This window comes from Leuciscus leuciscus, assembly GCF_965113295.1.
Source record: "Leuciscus leuciscus genome assembly, chromosome: 15".
NCBI classification, from domain to species: domain Eukaryota; kingdom Metazoa; phylum Chordata; class Actinopteri; order Cypriniformes; family Leuciscidae; genus Leuciscus; species Leuciscus leuciscus.
Window position 1 is genome coordinate 36882755 of NC_138739.1, and position 25278 is coordinate 36908032.

Consider the following 25278-nt stretch of genomic DNA (forward strand, 5'->3'; position numbering starts at 1 on the left):
ACTTGACTTGACTTGACTTGACTTGTACAAGTGTAACAAGATGGAAAGAAAATCACCAAAAAAACAAAATTCAAAGCATCCTCTAGGTCTAGGGTCTTGTTCCCCTTCTCAGGGAACCATATTTACACGCGTAACCTGAGACATTTTACTATTTGTTTCCTATGATCTATTTTGTTGTCCTTTTGTAGTTTTCTTGTTTATTACTTCCCTGATTCTGTCCAGGTGTGTCTTGTTATTCTGTTACCCTCTTTGTATACAGTGCATCCAGGAAGTATTCACAGTAGTGATGGGAAGTTTGGATCATTTTACTGACTTTCTTGTTCGATCTCATTTATCAAAATGAACTAATCTTTTTTCGAGTAATTTCGTTCATTCAAGTGGCTTTAAATGTTATACTTTTAACAGCCAAATTCCCCAAACACATCCACCTACGCAATCTTGATCATATTCTGAATTAAGAAATCATTATAATGCAGTCAAAAATAATTTACAGGGAACATAAATAATTACTTTGCCTTCCGAGTCTTTCGTTCGTTTGTCACGTGACAGACACAATGAACGGATCATTCTTGAATGACCATCAGTAATTCACAGCACTTCACTTTTTCCACATTTTGTTGTGTTACAGCCTTATCCCAAAATTTATTAAGTTCATTATTTTCCTCAATTCTTCAAACAATTCCCCATAATGACAATGTGAAAGAAGTTTGTTTGAAATCTTTGCAACTTTATAAAAAAAATATATAAAAAAATCTCATGTACAAAAGTATTCACAACCTTTGCTCAATACTTTGTTGAAGCACCTTTGGCACCAATTACAGCTTCAAGTCTTTTTAAATAAGATTCTACAAGCTTGGCACACCTATTTTTCCTATTTTTGGGAAGTTTCTCCCATTCTTCTTTGCAGAACCTCTCAAGTTCCATCAGGTTAGGCTGGGAGTGTCAGTGCAAGTGGAAGGTTCTCCTCTCTCCAGAGAGAAAAAATGGAGCTCTGTCAGAGTGACCATCGGGTTCTTGGTCACCTCCCTGACTAAGGCCCTTCTCCCCCGATCACTCAGTTTGGCCAGCCAGCTCTAGGATGAGTCCTGGCGGTTCCAAACTTCTTCCATTTACGGATGATGGAGGCCACTTTGCTCGTTGGGACCCTCAACGCTGCAGACACTTTTCTGTACCCTTCCCCAGATCTGTGCCTCGATTCAATCCTGTCTCGGAGGTCTACCGACAATTCTTGGACTTCATGGCTTGGTTCATTTCATGGCATGGCTTGGAAACAGGAGGCACCTGAGCTTTTTTATTTTTAATAAATTTGCAAAGTTCTTTCCATACTCATTATGGGGTATTGTTTGTTGAATTTTGAGGAAAATAATGAATTTAATCCATTTTGGAATAAGGCTGTAACAACAAAATGTGGAAAAACTGAAGTGCTGCACTGTATACACCTAGTGTTTCCTGTGCTGGTTGTCAGGTCTTGTCCTTCAAAGGTTGTGATGTTGGTGTTCTCAGTCCAGTTTAGTGTTTTGTTTTCCAGATTTTGAGTTATTTGTATTTTGGTTTTATATTAACTCTTTCTCCCTTTTTTTTTTTTTTGTTGCCAGCAGCAGCATTTTTTATCATTTTCACAAAAATTGCATAGTGCCCAGAATATTTTGTTGTATGGTTATCTAAACATACAATATATCAAAGAAAAAGAAAAGAAAAGAGAAGGACATTCTTTTTAATCAACACTTGAATGCGGATAAGTTTAATAAAAAAATAAAAATAAAAACTGCAAAAATCGCGTTTTTGTCAAAGACCCGGACCAGATTCAAAAGATGATCAAAACATAGATTGAGTAGATCAAGTCCATCAACATCCCCAAAGCATGCATTGTCTCTTACCACTTTGTGGGTTCGACATTTAATTTAGTAACAAAATGTTGATTAGTTTTGATTTTTATGCTGTTTTATGTTTAAAGATCGCATTAGCTTACATGTGCGTAAGCAATGTTCTATCGCTTGTTTCTAATTCTTCTATGATTGGATTAGGTACTATTTCAGAAAATGCGTAATAGTGTCCCTTTATGGTATGACAGTGAAAAAATGGATTGCCCGAAAATTCAATCAACACGTTGTGTCTTAAGTTATGTTAAATTCGGTCAACCGTGGGGAAAGAGTTAATAAAACTGCATTTTGATCACAGCAGTACCACTGCTAACTCACATCATAAAAGGATGTGACGTTACATTGTTGCAATGCCATTATAAGAACAGTTGCGGACAGTGGCATACCTTCTACCACAATCATACTTTCAGATATATTTGAAATATCACAGGGCACAGTTATATTTTGCTCACACTTACCTAAATCAAGTCCTCTCTTGGTTAGTATGACTGTAACTCCAGTATTGACACCTGTAACCACTGGGACCAGAGTCAACAGCACTAGAGTACACCAATAGAACATCATCTTCTCACAGACCTATAAGAGAGACACAAGGGTATTTGGTAAGACTAAATAATAATTTTTCATTGCCAGGATACAAGACACAAGTAATATTTCCCAGTCTAACTGTTTTCTCATGAAATCATCTGCAGACTTGTTCTTGGCATTCCACCATTTAGCATTGTTTCGACGTAGGGACAAGATAATGGTGAATTTTTTTTTTTGTCAAAACCACATAAGCTGTAGAGACTGCCTTGACAATCCACCTACTGATCTACGTTTGGAAGCTGGGGAGCCCTTCTTGGGTGACCCGAAGCATAACAGCAGCTGGTCAGACTTCCTACACTGGGAAGATCTGAGGACATACATCTTAAGAGCCCTCACAGGGCAAAGTAAATGAAGCCTCTCTTGGTCTGCTGACACATGTTGAGGAGGGAAAGCCTGAAAACTATAGCTTTAGTTGGTACTTCAGGCACATACCCCAGTCTCAGGTGTAAGAAGATTTTGACCGCAACTGGGGCAAACTCCAAGCAGGAGGACAGGGCCTGCTAATCTCCTACTCTCTTTAGGGAGGGTAATTGCCAACAGGAATGCCATTTTGAGCATGAACATTTTCTCAGAGCTTTCATTGGTTTGAAGGGAGCCGGGGACAGCCCTTCCAGTACCGTAATGTTGTGTTGGCTTAAAATGTTATGCTGGGTTAATATGCTCTGCCCACTAGGGGTCGCTACTATCCTGGAGTGTTGAAGAAAAAGGAGTAGAATAAAAAGATGGAGTGTTGAGCTACTGCAGGTTTGTTACTGCTGCTTTTTCTTTTATTAATACTAATCTAAGATACAACACATGTTCAAATCCCGGGACCTTCTCATAAGCTGCAGGCCTCGTCCTCAAAATGCCACGCAGGAAACCAAATATCCAAGTGGTGTCTCCCCAAAGACCCATACTGTAGCTTGGAATAAAACAAATGTATTCCCTTTGGTACTATTTTCACAGTGTACATTTTCAAAACTCTTAGTACAAAAATCTGATCACACTTGTAACGCAGATAGTCATTCTTTCAAAACCTGATGTACAGAGTATTTAATCTTATGTAATTGACTGTTTCCTTTCCCTTGTACTCTATCCTTCTCTATGTTCACAAATTGCAACACACACACTTTGAAAATAGTGTTTATAATCTAAGATAAATCGCTTATAATGTAAAAATAATTCATTATTTGGTTATCCGTATAGGAAATTGCAAACAAAGTAGAAACTATACCTGTAGTAGAATCAATATCTATAGAAATCTATAGATGTACCAAATGATTAATTGATTAACCATTAACAACAGTTGTATTAAATAATAGACAAATGTATTAAACTGAACGAAAAGAGATGCAAATGAAAAGTTTGATAGTAATAGCATATTGAAAGGCAGTTACTGTTATTGAAACATTTAGATGAAACACTTATTTTGTGTTGTGAAAAGGATAGGCCTACTTCAAAACTGTTGAAATCAGATCTTTGGGTCATTTTAAACTGCTTTATACAGAAGTAATTCAAAAGTATGAAAATACAAATGTAGCTGGTGCACGTGTAAAAGTGATACAAGGTATGCAGAGAAGACTGAAGAAGGTGTTTGTCCTATTCTATATCTTAAAGTATAGGATAATGTTGAGATGTGCATGTTGTGGATTAAATTGTGTTTTTAGCCTTTATTTCCAAATGAACACATTTACAATCAGTAAGCATTTGTATAGGCCATTTGTCTGGTGCAACATTTTCTATCATTTTAAAGGGGAGGTATAATGCCCCTTTTTACAAGATGTAAAATAAGTCTCTGATGTCCCCAGAGTGTGTATGTGAAGTCTGAGCTCAAAATACCCCACAGATAATTTCTATAGCATGTTAAATTTTGAATAAGATTTAAGGGCTGAAGATTTAAAAATCTTTTTGAGGGTGAGCAAAACCCTTTTAAGTGCATTTAAGTGTCCCTTTAAATGTAAATGAGCCGCTGCTCCCAGCACAGAGGGCGGAGCTTCAAGAGCTTGTGTGTGTGTGTGTGTGTGTGTGTGTGTGTGTGTGTGTGTGTGTGTGTGTGTGTGTGTGTTAGCAGCTCCGTTAACCTCACAGGCACTGACAATTTCTAAAATGTTTTGCCTTTTATGTTCAAGCCGGAGTCGTACAAAGATGGAGAGACTCAAGAAGAAGTGACAACATGTAGAATGCAACAGGGTGTTTCTGAATGGTTGGTTTATGAATTTATGTTGCTGATGTGGAGTTAACTATCTTCAAGTCATTGATTAGCATATTCTGTCATGATAATCTATAAAATGTGGGAACTGTTGTAAGATGCCTACAGAGCGACATGCTATTGCATTTGTGTTACGTACTGTATTGCAATAAATGTGAAAAGACGGATGCGACAGCTTGAGCAGACTCACAAATGTGCTGTAGGCCTTAAAAAGCGATTTCTTTAAAAGCAAATATCTCCCTTTGCTTTGAACTTTGAGTGTTGTTACTTTGTAGATGTTGTTTATGCTCAAACAGCAACATTACACACTAACTAAAGTTAGAAAAGTGAAATCATAATCAACCACCCCTTTTAAAATAACTTTTCAATGCACTGGCATCACTGAACACAGCAAAATATCACCATCACGGATCTCTAGCTATAATACAATACACGAGTGAATCTGCATCAACACAGAATGGACAATCCAAACACAACTTAATGCACTAATCAATTTCATCAATGCCAGTTCAACTTTTATTAACATGTAATCTTTTTTAAATCAGCCTTCGCCTTTTTTGACTGGGTCTGCCTTGATTCTGAAGCATTAGCTATTATTGTCCATCATGCGTTTATTTGTACATTTTAAAAAAAAAATTGGGGTGTATAATTCCATTGTTCTCTCTCATGTCTTTTCAAAATATATAATACAAAAATTCAGACGAGCAGTTTGCGGTTCTCTGTCTTTATTGAACATTACACTCCAGTTGGTCCGCTTTGCAACATGATTCAGTTAAAATCACAATGATATGGCATCCTGCAGACCTTTTACCATATGAATGCATCCAGATATTATTAATAATACCTGTATTAATAATACCTGAAGTAATTCATCCAGTAGCTTTTTTCTCTGTGATAAGAAAAGTAGACGACTCGACAGTTGTAGAACTAGCACTAAGCATTATCAACAAGACAGAGAGGGGCTCTAGTGAGCGGAGAAGCTTAGTGAATTCAGATATCTTAAAATATAATTGTGACAAGTCGAAACTAAATTAGAGATATATAATTACCTTTGCGTATATGTCGCGTCAAATGAAGATATCTATGACGTCATTAGATATCTTTAATGGAGTATTTAGAGATATCTCGAATCAAAATTCTTACTAGTGCGACTATAATTGCAGATATATCTAACTATCATTATCAGACTGGCTGAGTTCATGGGTGGAATAAACATTATGGCAGGACTTTTACTTTCTGACCCCTGGACTTTACACCTTATGACCACTGATCTATAGAAATGACTGGATTGCTAATAGCATTCTGAACTGCCAGCAGGAACACTGCAAGTGTTTGAGCGGCCATCAAGAACATATATCTGTGATTATTTGCAGAATTTGATTCGAATAAACATTAAATATTACAATACATACAATACTCGATGGTGTTTTTAGCCCCAATGGCTCCTTCCAGGCAGCTAACCCTAACCTCAACCTTAAACCTACCCATCCCCTCGCTGCCTGGAAGGCGCCGTTGGGGGCTAAAAACACTAAACACCACATACAATCCCCTATTACTCAATTGGACTATAGCCTACTATATTAAAAAGGTTTACCATGCATCATCTTGCATGGAGCGACAGCATCATACGCAGTCAGCATCTTTTCCCTGAATATTTTTTTTAACCGTATGTTATTATATTATTTCCTAATGTTTTTTTTGGTTGTTGACCAACATCCACACAGACTCTTGGAGATCTTGGAAACCGTTACAAAGCCAATAGGTAAGCTCAAATGCTTTTCAAAAATCGACATTCATAAATCATTGTATCATTAATATAAATGCTGAGGTGTCTCGTCTGTCAGCTGATCTGACATTTGCTACTGTAATGAAGATGATAATATCTTTTAATAAACAGGGGAAATTCCTGACTTTAAACAAATAAAAATGTAAATGTTTAAGAAGTTTAATTAGCTATATATATATATATTAATTATATATATATATATATATTAATTAGCTATATATATATATATATAGCTAATGTTAAAAAATGTCTAAGTAAAATAGACACTGGAGAAAGCAAACCCATACCTGAGGAGACTTTCGAGGAGACTTCCACTATGGAATAACAGCACCTATGAGAAAACTGTTATCCTGTAGGAATGTTGGAAGCTTTTTTATAGGTCAGGTCATCTTCAGGTTTTTCATTAAATCCCAAACGGATCTTTGCACTTTGCATATCTTTGCATATTTGCATGCTGTATCTACAATCCATGTAAATCAAGTAATTTAACCTAAACGGTCATTGCCAAAAGTTTGTACAGGAATAGTTTACGCTTTTATTGGTTGGGTTGGTGAGATAAGCCCTGCTCCTGTCTTCATGTTTTCAGTAGCTTGCGCTCAGTATCTCGTGAAGTGATCAAGTTAAAAAGCTTATGAACACCTTATTTGTTTATGAAAAATATCTGCATTTTCACTTTCATATTTCTTTAGATCTTTGTATTGCTTTGGTGTAATTTTCACAAGCAATTGGTAAATATTCAAAACTCTTATTACTAATATCACAACTGATCATCCAAAGTGCTTTTTTTCGGAACATTTCAGCATATTTTCAATTGTGTCTACTAAAGTGTAAAGTGTAAAGTAAAGTGTCTACTTTAATATTTTAAATAACATTTGTGACCCTGGATCACAAAACCAGTCACAAGTCGCACGGGTATATTTGTGGCAAAAGTCAACAATACGAATATGGTTCAAAATTATAGATTTTTCTTTTATGCCAAAAATCATTATGCTATTAAGTAAAGATCATGTTCCATGAAGATATTTAGTAAATTTCCAACCGAAAATATATAAAACTTTGTTATGAATGAATGCAGCACAATCACAAACATAAATGGACAACTTTAAAGGTGATTTTCTAAATGTTTGTTCTAAACGTCATAGGCGGGTGACATCATCGACCAGGAAACTAAAAAGCACAAGTGAACAAATAATGTCAGCTAATGTCAAATAATGTTGCATAGGCTAAAGCAAGTCGATCACGGGCATGTCGGGAGTATGGCACAATGTCAGAAAAAAAAGTACAAAACAAGTGGCCGCCACTGGGGTGGTACCCTTTTGTACCTTTAATGCGAGGTACAAAATTGTACCTTATAACTTTGTACCATTTAAGGGGCAATTTTGTACCCCAAGAAACGATTGTGCATTCTGCAATAAAAGCAGAAAATTGTACCTTATTCAAATAATTCCCCGGGTACGCCCCAATGGCAAAGAAGTTTTGATCCTATGGAGTGCAAAAAATATCTTAAATAAACTGGCTTACATATATTATGCAGTTTTAACATATTTTATTTATAAACTTTCTTTTACAAAGAGAATTATTACATCATCTCACAGCAGCAGGTGTGAGTCGAGAGAATTCATTAAAAGCTCATAAAAGCTCATCAGACATTACTCAGCAAATATATTAAGAGTTATGAAAAAGTCCTTTAAAACAGTAACACCTTCAAACAAAGTAACAGGAATACATGAAATTGTCTATACTGTAGAATCCTTACATATCAGGAATTGTTATAATTAAAGTCGACATGAAATCAAAATTGACCCTATTTACTTTGTTAGCGCATATTACTAGTCTTGTGGTGAACAATTAATCCGTGCAAGTTAATACACAGTAAAAAATTGTTTGCCGTGGTAATCTTTAATCAAAGTCTGAAAAGTTACTTCCGATCTGGAATGGCGTCCCTTCTCTGATGACATAGGCTTGACGGCTTGGGTTGAAAGACGCTTTTATTGCAGAATGCACAATCGTTCCTTGGGGTACAAAATTGCCCCTTAAATGGTACAAAGTTATAAGGTACAATTTTGTACCTCGCATTAAAGGTACAAAAGGGTACCACCCCAGTGGCGGCCACTTGTTTTGTACTTTTTTTTCTGACATTGTGCCATACTCCCGACATGCCCGTGATCGACTTGCTTTAGCCTATGAGAAGCTGAGAAAAGTCGTTTGCAACTTCCGGTTAACGGGGACTTTAAAAGTACTGTTATAAATTGATATCCAGCTAATTAAACAGGCTATATCATGTGCTGCACATAGGGCAGTTGTTCTTCAGCAAGAATACCTAGTGCTAATAAATAATTTGTTATCAACACTGTAGGCATCTAGTGCCTGGTGTCAACCTCCTCACCTGGTGAGAGGACAGTCCATTCATTCTCATATTTCATGTATGAATAATAATGACGACAAAAGGATTCAGGAATTAACAGCTTGCCACACAATAACCAGTGTCCATGTTAAGAATGTACTTAATTCTGTATGCAGGTGACCCACAGTAAACACATCTTTAACACAATATTTGACCTCATTTATCTCTACTTCTGTTTCTCGCTGAAGCTGTTTGCCTTCAAAATGTACATGGTTGTACTTCTTGTTTGTACTTAGTTTGGTGAAAAAAAAACTTCTGCGATTAGATCCTGCATCCTCTTTGCTTGAACCAACCCATGACATATGAATATGGATCTAGCAGCAGTAGACATTCTCCTCCTCTCCCAGGGGGATCTGTCCCTCGAGGCCCACACACAGAGGTATTTGGATTTGCTACCTTTCGTCCATTATGATGACACCAACCTCTGTTTGTATTTCTGGAGATGGGCCTCGGGGGAACTTCCAGGACTTCGTAGAGTGGGTGCTAGTCAACAATGGATCCCTCTTTACCATTGGGGAGAGTGAGGAGAAAACCAGCTTGCCAGCCATCAGGCTTGCCACCAGATCGGTCTCTGGGTGACCAAGAATGATATCCAGCATGGCAGATCCACCGCTGATGTCAGCGCGATCTGCCAAGATGGCCACCACTCCAGAGACTCTTCACGTCAAGCCTGAGTCTCTTCAGGTCATGCCTGCCGAGCCAGAGACTATTCACGTCATGCCTGCCGAGCCAGAGACTGTTCACGCCATGTCAGCCGTGCCTTTGTCTTCGGACAAGTGTTCAATTTTGTGTGTGTGGGAAGCACACACATCGGCTCCAGCCCGTGAACCCTCAGCCAAAATGGCTGCCGCCCTTCCAGAGTCTTGTCCCGTTGAGGCCACCGCGCCTGAGAATTTGCCTCCAGTCAATAAACCCTTTGCTCATCCCAAGAAAATTTTGGTGGGGGGCTATATGTCCCGGGCCATAGTGGATGGGCCAAGGGTCAAAGCCACGGAGGTCAATCCACCCCGGGGTCCTGGACTGTCGTCTCCACCTAGGCCGCCTGAGCGGCCATCCTAGTTGCCACCAGATCGGTCTCTGGGCGACCAAGAATGATATCCAGCATGGCAGATCCACCGCTGAAGTCAGCGCGATCTGCCAAGATGGCCGCCACTCCAGAGACTGTTCACGTCATGCCTGCCGAGCCAGAGACTGTTCACGTCATGCCTGCCGAGCCAGATACTGTTCACGCCATGTCAGCCGTGCCTGTGTCTTCGGATAAGATGGCCGCTGCGCCTGTGTCAGCTCCGGAAGATGCAGCGCTGATCCTAGTGGCCACGGCTATTTTGTGTGTGTGGGCAGCACACACATCGGCTCCAGACCGTGAACCCTCAGCCAAGATGGTCGCCGTCCTTCCAGAGTCTCCTCCCGTCGAGGCTGCCGCCCTTCCAGAGTCTCGCCGTGGAGGCCGCTGAGCCAGAGTCTTCGACCAAGATGGCCGCCACCGTGCCTGAGAATTTGCCTCCAATCAATAAACCCCTAGCTCTTCCCAATAATTTTTTTGGGGGGGGAGTGGGCTATCCGTCCTGGGCTCCTGGACTGCCGTCTCCGCCCTGGCCGCCTGAGGGGCCATCTCCGCCCTGGGCCCCCAGACCTTCCGCCACCGCCATGGCCCTCAGACCTGCCGGCACTGGCATGGCTCCCCGAGCAGCCGGGCGACTTTTTTTTAGTTTGGTGAATAAACTGCTAGAATAAACGGTTAGATCCTGCATCCTCTTTGCTTGAACCAACCCGTGACAATGTGGTGTTTTATTTTTACATTTGTTTATTTAATATGCCTACACCTACTGTGGCTGAAAAATAAAGCACTGTTTATTCAATTTGTATATTATGTTTTGTATTTGTAATGTGTATCTTTGTTCTTATTTTTAATAACAAAGATAAAATAATGAAATTATATTTTATAATTATATTATTTTGTTACCTTGTAAGGCTACATTTTTAAAATGGGGAAATTAGTTTGCCTATACTGCTGTCACTTGGAAAATGGTAAAAAAAAAAATAAAAGAAAAAAGAAAAAGAATGGTGATAAAATCAGAATTTTCCTGAAAGAAATTGTGATATGATATTTTTGCCATATCGCCACCCCTAAAAGAGGCTATAACAGAACAGTGCTACTGTAAGGTGGGTGCCATTAAGTCTGGGCTACCCAGCGAGAAAGCAAAAGGCTCTCCTGAGAATTAACATTTGAACTCTCTCTTGCTTAGTAACAGCAAAATCTGAGATGCAACACACAGTGCAGCTCTCACCGCACTTTTACATTCTCATCATCTACCCTGCTCCCCCTCTTCTCCTCCTCATCTAAAACTCACTGAAAACCTATGAAATGTTAAATGTGTACAATAAGTAATTATACATGTTTGGTATCAATTTGAAATGTCTCAGTGCGACTGGTACAAAGGTCTCATTCCAAAAGTAGTAAAACAAAAGATAACTTGAGATAACTTTAGAGATAACTTGCACACAGAGGAGGGTGCGTCTTCCAGGCAAATGGCCTCCTGCTCTCAAAAGGTGTAAACTCTGAATGCAAATTCCCATTGTTAGCAAATGTTTCCATGTGAAAGAAGTTTCTGTCTTGGCCTGGGTATATAATGAATTGCAACAAGAGTGTATGCAAAACACTTTGCATCATGTATTTTATAATGTCAGGTTCGCATCTTCTCTTTTTATTTCAGAGCATTTGATGATACATTTACCTGACATAATAAATTGTTACATTTGATTTATTCCGACTGACTCTGAAATTGTTTTCCCAAGTAGATTAAACAGATTTGTATGTTACCGCAAGTTTTGAGTCAGATTAGTGATGACTAATATTTGGCTTGCAAAGACAAGAAGTGAATTTCCGTTTAGGGCTGTAAACATGCCACTTGACCAACCTAAATCTGGGTGTCTTACCTCTGTTTTAATTTAATGTTACTTTAGATAAGTGTTCGTGGGAAACCACGGCATGGCCAATCCAAAGCCATTATAAGAGAAGTAAAGTTGGTTGACTTATCTGTAGTAGTGGCCATACCTCTACTGAAGTAAACGTTATGTTAAATTCAAGTGTATGCAATTCCATGGGGGCTATACCAAAGTATATGTGATTGTGTAAGCTTGAATGCGACCAATCTCAGGTATATAGCAATTACCTCTGTTTGGTGATGAAAACTGATGAGCTTGTGAACGTGAGAAGCGCGTTAAGCGTGAGGACCTCTGAGCGACATATAGCTTCCTAATATGAACGGGTAAAATATAAGTAATGAGTTGAAAAGAATAATCAAATGTGCTGCTAAACTATTATATGATTGACCAATAACCAATTGACAATCTAACCTAAATTCGAGGTTGTTTTAAAAGTCAGATAAAAGCTTAAATGGAATTAAATTACTTTGCCGAACAGAAAGACAGTAACACGCAGAGACCTTCACCCGTTCTATCGGATACCGCCTTTGGACCGATCCAGACGGGCTTACACTACAATGCCTGACAAAATGCATCAAAGTGGGTGAAATTAAGCATTCCTGTCCCTTCTATGATGACCAGGATGAAATGTTGGGTGCAAGCACTTGTGCTTGTCGGGAGTTCTTTTGAGGTTGTGGTGTGAACAAGAAAGGGTCTGAGATCACTTCAATGCTGAAGAGGACCAAAAAAAAAAAAACAGTTCTCTTTTGAGTCCACTATATTATGAACACCAAAAGGACTGAGGTCATTTTCCGGCTGGTTCCCTTTCTGGTTCACTTTAAGTGAACTGGGTTTGGTTCTTTTAAAATGAACTATATGTGAAAACACCCATAGAGAGTAACCTCTGACCTTTAAAGGTAGGGTAGGTAATCATTTTTCTAAAAAAAAAACATTCCAAATTTGTTTAAACTGTCTTTATATACCAATACATAATTAAAATGTAAGTACTCTGAAAAAGAAAATATAAAAATCGAGTGACTGTAGACCTTTTAATCTGCAATAAACACAGCTCATTATTTCCATTCACTCCACCCCCTCCCTTCTGAGCTCCTTCCAAAGCCACGCCCCCAAAACACATGAACGCGCGACGCCAAACGCTCAGGCTGGAACAAGACGCATTTATTACCTGAGACGAGTGGAGAGGAAGGAGCGCAGTACATACAGTGACATCATGTCAGAATCACATGTAATAAAATACCTAACTTTATCACTATGAATATAAACAAATAAGATTTCTTTTAGTACTCACTATCAAGCTAGCATATCGATAATGGTAAAGTTTCATTCGGTAACGAGCTATATTTATAAGGCAAAACTAAAAACAGGTTGCATTGATACACGTTTTTCCATTACCATCAGTTACACTGTGATGAAGATGAATTTCGTGTAAGATTCATAACATATACGGTGTTTTGCATGTAAGAGTTTCCATGATGAAAACATTGTTGACTCTAATGAAGACTAACGTACACTCCGAGTCCGGAGACAAGTACCGCATCGTCGGTTCGAGGACAGGTCCGGGGTCGAGGGCGAAGCAGAGGAGGTCGTTCAAGAGCGCGGGCAGGGTCCGAGGAAGTAGTTTTTGCCTTGTTTGCCTTCGCTGACTGCATATGCAGGTGCTTTGAGCTGAATATTTCCGGGAACGGTGACATGTGATGAGTGCACGCCGGGCAGCGCGCGCAGTGGGGCTCGGGGCGGGCACGAGACATGAAGGCATCTGATTGGTTCTTTACATTCGCACCGAATGGCAGTGATTGGTCAGAGTTTTTACTGTCCTGCAGCTGCTACAGAGGTCTGATTTTTTTCATTCCTTTTTCTAAACACATAATGTATTGACTACTATCAGGATGGAAGGACCATTTCACCCAGTATAAAGAAAAGTGTTTCTGAACAGGATTACCTACCCTACCTTTAATAGCAGCAATTTTGTTTTACCCAGTTGATGCTGATAGTCACACGGTTAAAGCAGCTATCTTCAATCAATTCATCATCTTTGCAATCATTTATAGAAGCTTTATCTGTAAGTATTAATAAGTTTACAAGAAGCTTGTTTCCATCATATGTTTGGAATTGGTCAACAAGCAAACTGTTACGATTATTAATGTACAGTCTTTTTAGAAACGTGTTCTTCCCTTTTTCTGTACTTTCCTCTGTTCCACTTGTTTGAAGTGGTGGTGCTAATAAATCCATGCTTCAGTTCAACTTTCTTGTGGAAGGAGTTATCTGTCTGCCTAGTAGAAGAAGGGTAACTCTTTTACGAGGGCAGAATAGTGAAGCTAGATAATCTAAAACACTGGATAATCTAAAACACTTGTTGATAATCTATGTTAAAACACTTGTTTCGTATGTAACTATACCTCAGAGCTTTCAAATGATTAGGGTGATTTTAACCACAATCAAGAGGAAGTTAAAGGCAGGTTTGCTCTGGCCACATGCTTTTTTTTCCCTTTTTTTTTCTATTTGTTCAAAACTCAACCATTGACCTATATATATATATATATATATATATATATATATAATTCACTGGCAGCAAAATTGACACAAGACACTGAGAACAGCCCAGTTAACTAAAATTAATAAATGCTCTAGAAGTATTTTTTTTTGTGTGTTACACCATGGTGTTTCATGTCATGTTCACTTGGTTAAAGTTTAAACCTCTAGATGCAGCAAGTGTGATCGTTTGTTCATCAAGTGACCAAACCAGTGGAACACTTCATTTGCACGAAACCATGCTTGTGTTAACCACAAAAAAGAAAACTGTGCAAAAGTTAGATGTTAAAAACATTAAAAACAATTAATATGCATGCCAAAAAAGGTATATATATATCTTTAGATTTGTTGACATTTGTTTTCTTGACTTCAAGCTTTGTCAAATGTCTGTAAAACATCACTCATGTTTCAGCCCCAAGAAAGCTCATCATCCATGTGGTTTACAACTTTTACTGCTGAACATGTCAGCGCACTTATAATAGAGAGAGAGACAAAAACGATTGTATTACTATAAGCAAGATCTCCACTTAAAACAGTAACAGCAAAAAGTGTTACTATCATACACACACACTGCATATTTACATACAAAGCAGCAAACTCATAAATGGAAATTAAAATCCACACATTTAAAACATAATAACAGTACATTTTAGTTTGTGTAAAAAAAAAAAACATATGTAGATATGCACACTCTGTATTCATAAAGTGTATCACATCATACATTGGCTGTAGACAGTAGTGCTCTGCTCCTGACTAGGCCTGGTGTTACTGGAGCACATGAAGAAATCAACTTCAGCACACTGAAAGAGGACGATATTATATATGAATGGACATATACAGTATGATAGACATAATGTACAGTCAGCTGGTCATAAACATTTCAGATCATTTAATGAATCTTGTGCAGCTTGAAGTTGCACTGTAAGAATCTCCAGGATAATAGAGGACAAAATAAGATTACATATATTAATATTGAAGATCTTACCTGTGGATTATTTGAGTTTTGAGCCGCAGATTTTCCAGTTGCATTAATAAAGCTCTTCACCATTCCTGAAACAGCACTGAATATGAATATCACTGAATTCACACATTGTAACAGTGCAAGAGCTGATTCACAGAGAGTGTGTTTTACTGAAAAATGTGAGATTCAGGCCAGGGGAATGAGAAAAGTGTCTAGAGAAATGCCTTTTTTTAAAGTTGAACTTTTTTAGGCCTTTTTAGAACATCATGTCTCGTACAAGAAAGAAGACAGACGTGAGCGCAGCAGTTAAACACGTTTAGTAAGTGTTTACATTGAAAAACAATGCAAAAGTGTCCAGACAAAAAACAAGTGACTGGACAAAACCACATTCTGTGTGAAACGGCTACATTTAGTAGATCTAGACTTTGTCACCTTGTAGTTCAATGACACTTTTACTGTAGTAAAACAAGTACAAACCTATTAATGCAATGGTCAGAAGCACATTTATCAGGATGAATATGATGGTCATATTTCTCCATGGTATCTGGTGTTGTGGAGCGTCTGTAATATTCTTTTGGACAAAGTCTGTAAAAGGTTTGTAGTTCAATCTTTTAATTTCAGTCTTTAACAGAACAATACAACTATTATTAGATCTTCATACAGTACATTCAATCTGGAATCCATCATGTGGTTTATAAAGACATGAAATGATAAAATAACTCACCGCTGATGTAGATTTTGGTGCCGTTGCTGAATTTTAGTGGTTCACTAGTTTTCACACAATAATAAACTCCTAATTCATCAATGGTGATATTTCTGATGAACAGACGACTGTTAGTTTTCACTGAGTATTTGTGTATAAAGCTGCTGTTTTCATAGTCACCTCCTTCATATGTGCTATCATAAGTGCGTAAGATCAACACTGGAGGATCCGGTAATTTCTGTTTGTACCAGTAAATCTCCTTTATATCAAGATCACAGGTTATATTCACATCAGATCCTAAAGTTACTGGTGTGTTTGTTAGACTTTCTGTGGCTTGATACAACATGAACAGAACTATGAGAAAAAAAAAAAAAAAAAAACATTTATTAAGATATAAAATCAAAAGAAAACTGACTCAATCAAATGTGACGTGAGAAACTCACAGATCTGCAGCTGTATGATCTTCATTGTCTGATCCAGATGAATAATATCTGCTATATGTGATCATTCACACATCTCGAACTGTGAGCGGAAACACAAACCTCGACCACACAGACGAGAGGGGAAGTCAGAGCTGGCCTTCTCTGAGGACATCATCATTCTTAGTTGTTTAAATCAACAAGTCATTAGAAGATATAGTAGGTGTTAATATGCCAGTGTGTTTTATTTTAATATACAAATGTTTATTATGATTTGCTCAATTTTTTTTAACACACACACACACACACACACACACACACACACACACACACACACACACACACACACACACACACACACACACACAACACATAACTTCTATATAACCATATAAAATTGTATTAAAATTGTATGTACAAGACTGCACATTAATAATCGTAACAGTTTGCTTGTTGACCAATTCCAAACATATGATGGAAACAAGCTTCTTGTAAACTTATTAATACTTACAGATAAAGCTTCTATAAATGATTGCAAAGATGATGAATTGATTGAAGATAGCTGCTTTAACCGTGTGACTACCAGCACCAGGTGACATATCAGATTGAGCTTTGACTAAAATGCCACTGCAAGACTCATGCTTAAAGAAAACATCTGATGATATCTTGATGAACAAATCAATAAATGTGCACGTCTGACTGGCTGTTTGTTCAGATGTTTAGTGGAAAAACAAACACGTGTGGAGTTTCAACATTTTCATAATGCAAAAATTGTCTCAGAATTTTGTTTAATTTAAATATAATGTGTGGTTTGCTTATATTGTTAATTGTGAACATTGCTACTGTCAGTCCTACTCTTATGCTCATTAAAAAAAAAGTAATCTTTGAAGATTTACCAGAGAAACAAACACATACGGTCCTGTTTGCAGCCACAGACATGATCCTCATGACAGCGAATATAAAAACTCATTATAAATAATTTTAATATACTATGGGAATTACTTACATGGTATAAACTTAGATGTTAATATATCCTGAGGATGTACACACACACACACACACACACACACACACACACACGACAAAACTTCTGTCAGGAAATAGAGACTGGACAGGTGTAAGTGAATCCAGATAAACACTTTATTTTGGACACACAGCAGACACACTGTGATCTAGTGAGAAGCAGGTTACTGACGATGAAGATAAGCAGAAAGATGATAAACACAGTCTTTGTCTTGTACAGATTGTCAGGTTGGCGGATGGACAGCAGGTTTGACGGAGCACACACCTCTGCAGCTTGACTCAGGAGCAAGTAGTGCTGGTATTAATCCGCAGGGATCTTCACAGGGAAACACGAGGAGAGAACACAGGCTAGATAATCTTGTAGCTGAACAGGAATCGTAGATAAATCGTTTCCTAGTTCAAGGCCAGACGCTGAGTGAACTGAGGTGTGTGAGTGTGATTAGTGACAGGTGAGCGTGGTCCAGATTGGGCGGTTTTGAATTTGATTGTGCGGGTAAAAAAGGGTTTGGGCGGGTGGACAAAATTTGGGCTGGTTTGGGGTCAGTTCGGCAGTTTTCAAACATCTACATTTTAAAGTCTAATTGGTTAAAAAACTAAACTAAAGTGTGCATGTAGTCCACAAAATCAGTCATCATGACATTACTGTACACACACGCCCATGACATCACCGACGAGCACGCTCTTTTAGCCAATCAGCGATCAGCAGGCAGATGCGATTGAGCGTGATAAGTTACAGCTGTATATTCAAAGTGATCGCTAATGCCAAAGTGATATAGCCTACTATACAGTAAGTTGTATCTACAGTAAAGAGTGTATCTCACTAGATTAGAGTGAGCAACTCTAAAAACGCACACGTGGTGGGAGATATCGATGGTGACTAGGCCTATAACTCTGAGAGGAGAGCACAGTTGAATGACTTGAATTGTAGCCTATGTCCCTACATCCGAGCAGTTGTCAGAGGGCTACAGACTCTCTCACATCCACCACTCAGCGATCCCTCTCACCAGCAGTGTTGCCAGATTGGGACGGTGATTTCCAGGCCAAAAGCTCACCAAAACCCGCCACTACAAGAAAAAAAAAAACGCCAGTAAATTTTACTGCCAAAATAATGTGATATCATTTCATTACCATGTCATTCAAGGTTGATCACCTTCTCCTTAACACTGTAAAGACCAAGGAGCTGGTGATTGATTACAGGAGGGAAAAGTCTGACATCGCACCACTCATCATCAGCGGGGATCGGGTGGAGCAGGTGTCGGACTTCCGTTTTCTGGGTGTGTACATTGAGGAGGGTCTGACATGGAGCGTAAACAGTGTGAAGGTGCTAAAAAAGGCCCAACAACGACTACACTTCCTGAGGGTTCTCAGGAGAAACGACATCACTCAGAGACTGCTGTTATCCTTCTACAGGTGCTCCATAGAATCTATCTTAACATACTGCCTATGTGTGTGGTTTAGCAGCTGCACAGTAGCCCAGAAAAAGGCTTTCCAACGGGTCATTAACACGGCCCAGAAGATAGTCGGTTGCCCCCACAATGGATGACCTTCACAGTGCTCGCTGTGCTAAAAAAGCTCAGAGCATTATTAGAGACACTTTCCATCCCGGTCACTCCTTGTTTGAACTGTTGCCATCAGGCAGACGATACAGGACAATCAAATCAAGAACAAACAGACTTAAAAACAGTTGTTATCCAACAGCAATAACCACCCTCAATGCCATAAAAAAACATTCGTAAAACAATACTATATAGTCAGATTGTGCAATAACTATGACAGAATGAATGGTGGTATGTGTGTGCATCTCCAATAGGATGGGGAGGATGTGTTGATTATTAATGTTTTTTATTGATATTGATTTATTGATGCACTAACTGTCTGGCACTTTTTAAATTTCGTTGTACAGGTTACAATGACAATAAAGGACTATACTATACTATACTATAAGCACAATTTGTATTTCCTTCAAACAAAATAACGATGACAAAATAAATAAATTTACCAGGAAAACAGATCAAAACAGGGCAATAATTAAGGAGAATTAGCTAATATGATTAAAATGTCCAGGTGGACACTGTCAAAACGGCAATCAAGAAATTAACCGATGGCTTTAACCCTCGGAAGTACACATTCAGAACATAACGCAGAATTTAGCAGTCAAAACTGATTCATTACCATCACGTGTCACTTTCACTTTCACATAATAGATGTATGAATTTCTGATGCTCAGGAGGGGTTGTCAGGTCTGGTCCTCAAGGTCCACTTTCCTGCAGAGTTTAGCTCAGTTTAGAATTTGCTCTTCTCCTCCCGAGCATCAGAAATTCATACATATATTATAATTGAATTTTTGGTATTATAACTCCTGCTCGAAACCATCAGCCATTTCAACTAAAAGATGAAGGCTGTCATATTAACGTTGCCCACTAGAGGGCGATAGGATAAGGAACCGTTTAAGTCCACTGCAATTAATTTGATTTCTATCCCTTTGAATGGAAATAAATGCATTGATTGTTCTAATTCATTTGTGTAACTACTGTGTACTGACAGTATAGTTTTATATAATTAATTTACATATACACTTGTGAAATGTGAATCGCTAATATTCGATGGTGGGAAAATATTTTGCCTACATCATTAGTGGTTCATCTGCAGGTCGGGAATCCGGCTAGAGCAGGCTGCGGGTGAAATATCCAAGGCTATTTTTAAAATAACAAATAATGTTTATTGTTTATAATATTTTATTTACATAATTTCTGCATTTTAAAAGTGTGTTGGAGCAGGTTTGGAACTGAAGTCGAGGACAGTAGGACAGTAGCTCTTCAGTAGCTCTTCAGTAGCTCTCGGGTTGGAGAACCCTGCAGTAGAGACTCCAAAATATGAAATGGGAACATGGGAACCCCTGCTCTACCACAGCAGTAGTGGAAGAAATAACCACAAAGATTATGATTTGTATAGACAAGGGGTCTCCAACCCTGCTACCGTCCTGCAGACTTCAATTTTCAACCCTGCTCCAACACACCTGTCTGTAATTATCAAGCAACCCTAAACCCTCATTCACTATTCCCTACGCTAGTCCACTAATACTGCTCACTTGAAGGAGTGAATGAAAAGGAGTGAGTGAATTCGAACAGCCGTTGACCGTACATCGGTTGTACACACGTTATTGCGGTGCATGTGGAATAGTGTGAATGAGTGCATTGAATAACCACTATGAATGGCTGTCCCCTCAAATAACAACTTATTTGAGGGTATAGAGGGATTCAGCCCTTGATTAACTGGTTCAGGTGAGTTTAATGCTAAACTAAGTGTGTTTAAGGAGTTGTTTAACCCCTGAACCCCTGAAGTATACAGTATCAGAGGTTCGTCAGACGTAGGATTACTTTGGGTGCCAGCATGCATGGGTGTGGAAAGGAATGAGGAGGTGGATAATTTGTTAAGAGATCATAATCCTCTCATATCGTGTATTTGAGATTCATCCTTAAATCAGAAAACGCGTATACATCTAAAATGTTCCGCATAGAAAAGATAAAGATTTCACCTGATTGAAGTATTCATAAAATTGGGGGTCATCTATCCATTACTTCAGGTTTCCTTTTCTTTTTTCTGTTTCTTATTCATTTTTCAGTCCAGTATGTGGTGGGAATGCAATCCGGACTGATATGAAGTTAATAAAACAATATGTGAAAAGTAGATGGCAGAAACAATGGGAGGAAGAAAGAACAGGAAGATGGCTTTATAACATCCAGATAAATGAAGGAGAAACTGTAGAGAACGTTATAATGAAATGGCCGATATATAATGAATGGAGAATGTTGATTTTAAAAGAATTAAGATGAAATTTTAGCCTAGGCTACTTGAAAAACATAGGCTATAAAGGAACTCATATGATGAATCTTTTTTTTTTTTTAATGCTGATTTAGATAAAATGGCCTCTGCTGGCATTTGTGATAATCCATGATAAGTTTGTTTATACATTTCTGAATGTATTTTAATAGTGTTGTTCACTAAAACAATATGATTACTTACTTTTGATACTTTATTTGAACCAATTATTATTGCCTCATTGTTATATGAATTTATGTCAAAGGCTATTGCTCACTAAGAATTATCTTTATGACCAACAAATATGGATGTTGTGATTAAAAGCCTATTTTCCAGTCATTTATTTTGTCAGTGTAGATTTCTTGAAAATAATAGGATATTAAAATACTTTCTTGTCGCCTTCACCTGAAAACTATATTGCATAAAGTTTGATATTGTGAGCTAGTATTCGTCCATTGTATGGTCAAGTGCAAGTAAAACTTGCTTAAAAACTAAAGTTAACTAAAGTTATCATGAGCATTGTAATGTTTGAAGCGGATGTCATAACAAATGTCAGACCGGGAAGATTTCACCCAAAAATCTGTAAGATCTTACTTTCATGCTGTGGAAATACAAACAGGAAGACACATCGAGCGCAACTCTGAAAAGGGACAGGGCTACAAATGTTTGCCTCTTAAAGGGGTCATATAATGCCATTTTTGTACAAGTTATTGTGATTCTTTAGGATCTAAATGAAAAGTTTGTAATACACTTTAATTAAAAATTCTCATTAGTATTGTAAGAAAACATTCATTTTACCTGGTCAAAAACAGCTCTGTTTTCAGCACGCCATTTAAGTGCATGTGTCTTTAAATGATAATGAGCTTTGCTCGCCCCGCCCCTTTGTTCTGTGCCTACACCGTTTCTTACACAATAACCATAACTCGTTGTTCATTATAAACTTGGGATTATGAATTATATTGAGAACGTTGTACATAGAAAACATGCCGTAATGTACCCTGAGTGTAAACCTTAGTCGCATTCATCGTGAAGCGTGCTAGCGATTTGCAAAGATTAAAATAACGGTTAATAAAACGTTACACTCACTTCTTCTTCTGGAGGTGCAGCAGGAACACGAATAGTTGGTACTGATCCTTTTTTCAGGAGCAGCTTCTTAGCAAAACCAGCTTTATACTGACGCTCGTTTATAAAGCAGTCTGGTGAGAAATTATTCGCACAAACATGAAAGCATTGACGTTGATCGTGGGGAATATTCCCTTCGAAAACAAAACTCAGCCACTGCGTCTTCAGCAGTTCGGATTTAGGAACATCAAAATGACTGCTGTGTTCTTTATTACACCCAAGAACAGAACACCAGCTCCAGCGTATCAACAATGTCCGCGCGGACTATGATGACAGCTCGCTCACGAGCGAGGGCGGGTCTGTGTTGAAACGCTGCTGTCAATCAACAATCGTGGGAGGGGCGTCCGACCGTGTGACGTCACACGGTCAGACGGCTCGATTTGAGACGGATGAAAACATATAAGATTAAAAAATGACCACTGGATGGATTTTTATCATTATATGATGGTTGTGTACAGGCACTGCCAACACACATACTAGTACAATCAACTTGTAAAACTGCATGTACCATTATATGACCCCTTTAAGAACAGTGATTTTACTGATAATAAACCTATACATAAAAGATATTTACAACACAGTAAAATAAATGATGAATGCATGATAAAGGTCTCTAAATAAGTTTTAATATAACCTAAATTTAGGAAATAGACAAAATCCACATCCTTAGATTTAGTCCTTGTATGTGTTTTAAAGCACACTCAGTGAACAGACAAAGGTTCACAACACAACAGAAATGCAACTTGGTTTGATTTTGTACATTTATAGCCAATGTAGTCAATGTTTTTGATTTATTGTCAGTAAATGTTTTTAAATCCTGGTTTTCTTGCTCAACACTGCCCTCTTGTGGTCAGGAGGCATTTCCTTTGTGCTGTGATATTTTCAACAGAAATAAACAAATTACAAAAGCATAGAACAAAGCCAGCAGGAAACATGAAAACATTATTTCCGGTCACATATTTCTGATTGACATATTATGAAAATAAAAATCTCATATGCATAATTGGGTATTATGTTTTTAATATTTACTTGCCCTTAAACAGCACATACATTGCTGTATAAATCAATATCAAGCTCTCAGTCACACTGTTAGCCTGAATATCAGCACATATGCATATAACCATATTTATAAGCTTTATACTTTAACAAAGAGAAAGACATTGTTTTACATTATATTTTCATGTATGTAATTTTCAATGAAAATACATTATATTTTCATGACATTTCAGATCATTCCAGCAGGACCAGCGACAAGCATACTAGAGGCACAGCTAGAACGCGCAAGTGTTTTTGCCAGAATACTCTGTTCACCCTGTTATTTCATTGTTGTTTTTAGTCAAGGTAAGCCTATCTTCGATTCTATTGTTACTTTGTATTTTTAACTTCACATAATCCTGTATTTTAGAGAGACGCGTTGGCACAATTAACAACAGCCGCGAGTGAAAATTAAAATTATTGTTACATTTGCACTTAAGCCTTTGCTCCTAGCAGGTTGGAATTGCCACATTTTCGCGTTATTTACACTTAATTGCCCGACCGAAACAGCTGTACTCACTCAAGCGGTGAAAGCATTATCCGTATATCTGTGTAATTTGCGCGCTGTCGCGGAAGCGTCAGCGGAAGCGTTCAGCTCTCGTGTTCAGGCTCCTTGTGTGAAGACCGACTCGGGAAAAGACCAGCGACTCTACCTGCGCGACTCCACCGAGCAAGGACACCAGAAAGGCACTTACGTATCTCCTTTTCCCTTTCTCTTCCCTCTACTTACCTTATTGTTCACCTTAATCAACATGTGCTTTCAATACATTCCTGTTATCTCTCGGCACCGTCCTTTCATCACGCGCAATAGGCAGCGCAATACTGCCAATCTGCGTCCCATCCCCACATCCTCACATACTCCTCTCTCTCTTTCCGTGGGTCTATGGAATTGTCAGTCAGCAGTCAATAAAGCTGACTTCATTCCAGCCTTTGCATCTCATTCTACTCTTAGTATCTTGGGGCTGACTGAGACCTGGATTCGTCCAGAAGACTCATCAACCCCTGCTGCTCTCTCTAGCAATTTCTCCTTCTCCCACTCCCCTCGCCAGTCTGGGAGAGGTGGGGGTACAGGGCTTCTCGTTTCTAACAATTGCAAATACTCCACGCTCTCTTCTCTATGCAACAACAACTCATTTGAATATCATGCTATTACACTTACAACCCCCATTAAAATCCATATTGTAGTCATTTATCGCCCCCCAGGTCAGCTGGGTAACTTTGTAGATGAGCTGGATGTGCTGCTGTCCACTTTCCCTGAGGACGGCACCCCACTTCTAGTCTTCGGTGACTTCAACATTCATCTCGAAAAGCCACATGCAACAGACTTCACCTCTCTCCTAGCCTCTTTCGATCTCAAACGACTCATCACCACAGCTACTCACAAATCAGGCAACCAACTGGACCTGGTTTACACACGCAACTGCACCACAGAAAACATCCTGGTGACACCTCTCCACGTTTCAGATCATTTCCTCATTACTTTCAGTCTACAACTCTCTACCCCTGCACCCCCACCCCCACCACCAGTCACTTTCAGACGAAACCTGCGCTCACTTTCCCCCTCCCATCTCTCCTCTGCCGTGTCATCCTCTCTTCCCCCACCCTCACAATTCTCATCTCTGGATGTGAATACCGCAACGGACACCTTATGCTCCACTCTAATCTCTTCTCTAGACATTATCTGCCCTCTCTCCTCCAGGCCAGCACGCACTACTCCCTCTAACCCCTGGTTATCTGAGGTTCTTCGGGAACACCGGACCAAACTCAGGGCAGCGGAGAGGAAATGGCACAAATCAAAAGACGCATCTGACCTGAGTATGTATCAATCTCTCCTCTCCTCCTTTTCTGTTGATGTTCATGCTGCAAAATCTTCAT

At 38.7% G+C, this 25278-nt stretch overlaps 1 protein-coding gene and 1 long non-coding RNA gene across 4 annotated transcripts in view; one reads left to right on the forward strand and one right to left on the reverse strand.

Moving 5' to 3' along the window:
* LOC309475213 (uncharacterized protein) overlaps positions 1-16555 on the reverse strand; it is a 58896-nt gene extending 42341 nt beyond the window's left edge. Inside the window, exons 1-5 of one of the 3 annotated variants that reach the window (XM_082137929.1) lie at positions 16429-16534; positions 16007-16339; positions 15760-15867; positions 15307-15371; positions 14804-15121 (exon numbers count right to left, since the gene is read on the reverse strand). In XM_082137929.1, the coding sequence (XP_081994055.1) occupies positions 15032-15121; positions 15307-15371; positions 15760-15867; positions 16007-16339; positions 16429-16453 (621 nt within the window). In that variant the 5' untranslated portion in view covers positions 16454-16534 and the 3' untranslated portion in view covers positions 14804-15031. Of the gene's footprint in view, positions 1-14803; positions 15122-15306; positions 15372-15759; positions 15868-16006; positions 16340-16428 lie in introns of those variants that run through there. The other 2 variants (XM_082137928.1, XM_082137927.1) reach the window with 2 other exon arrangements.
* Positions 1-25278, forward strand: part of LOC309475245 — a 271995-nt gene that overhangs the window by 222464 nt on the left and 24253 nt on the right. The window lies entirely within an intron of this gene.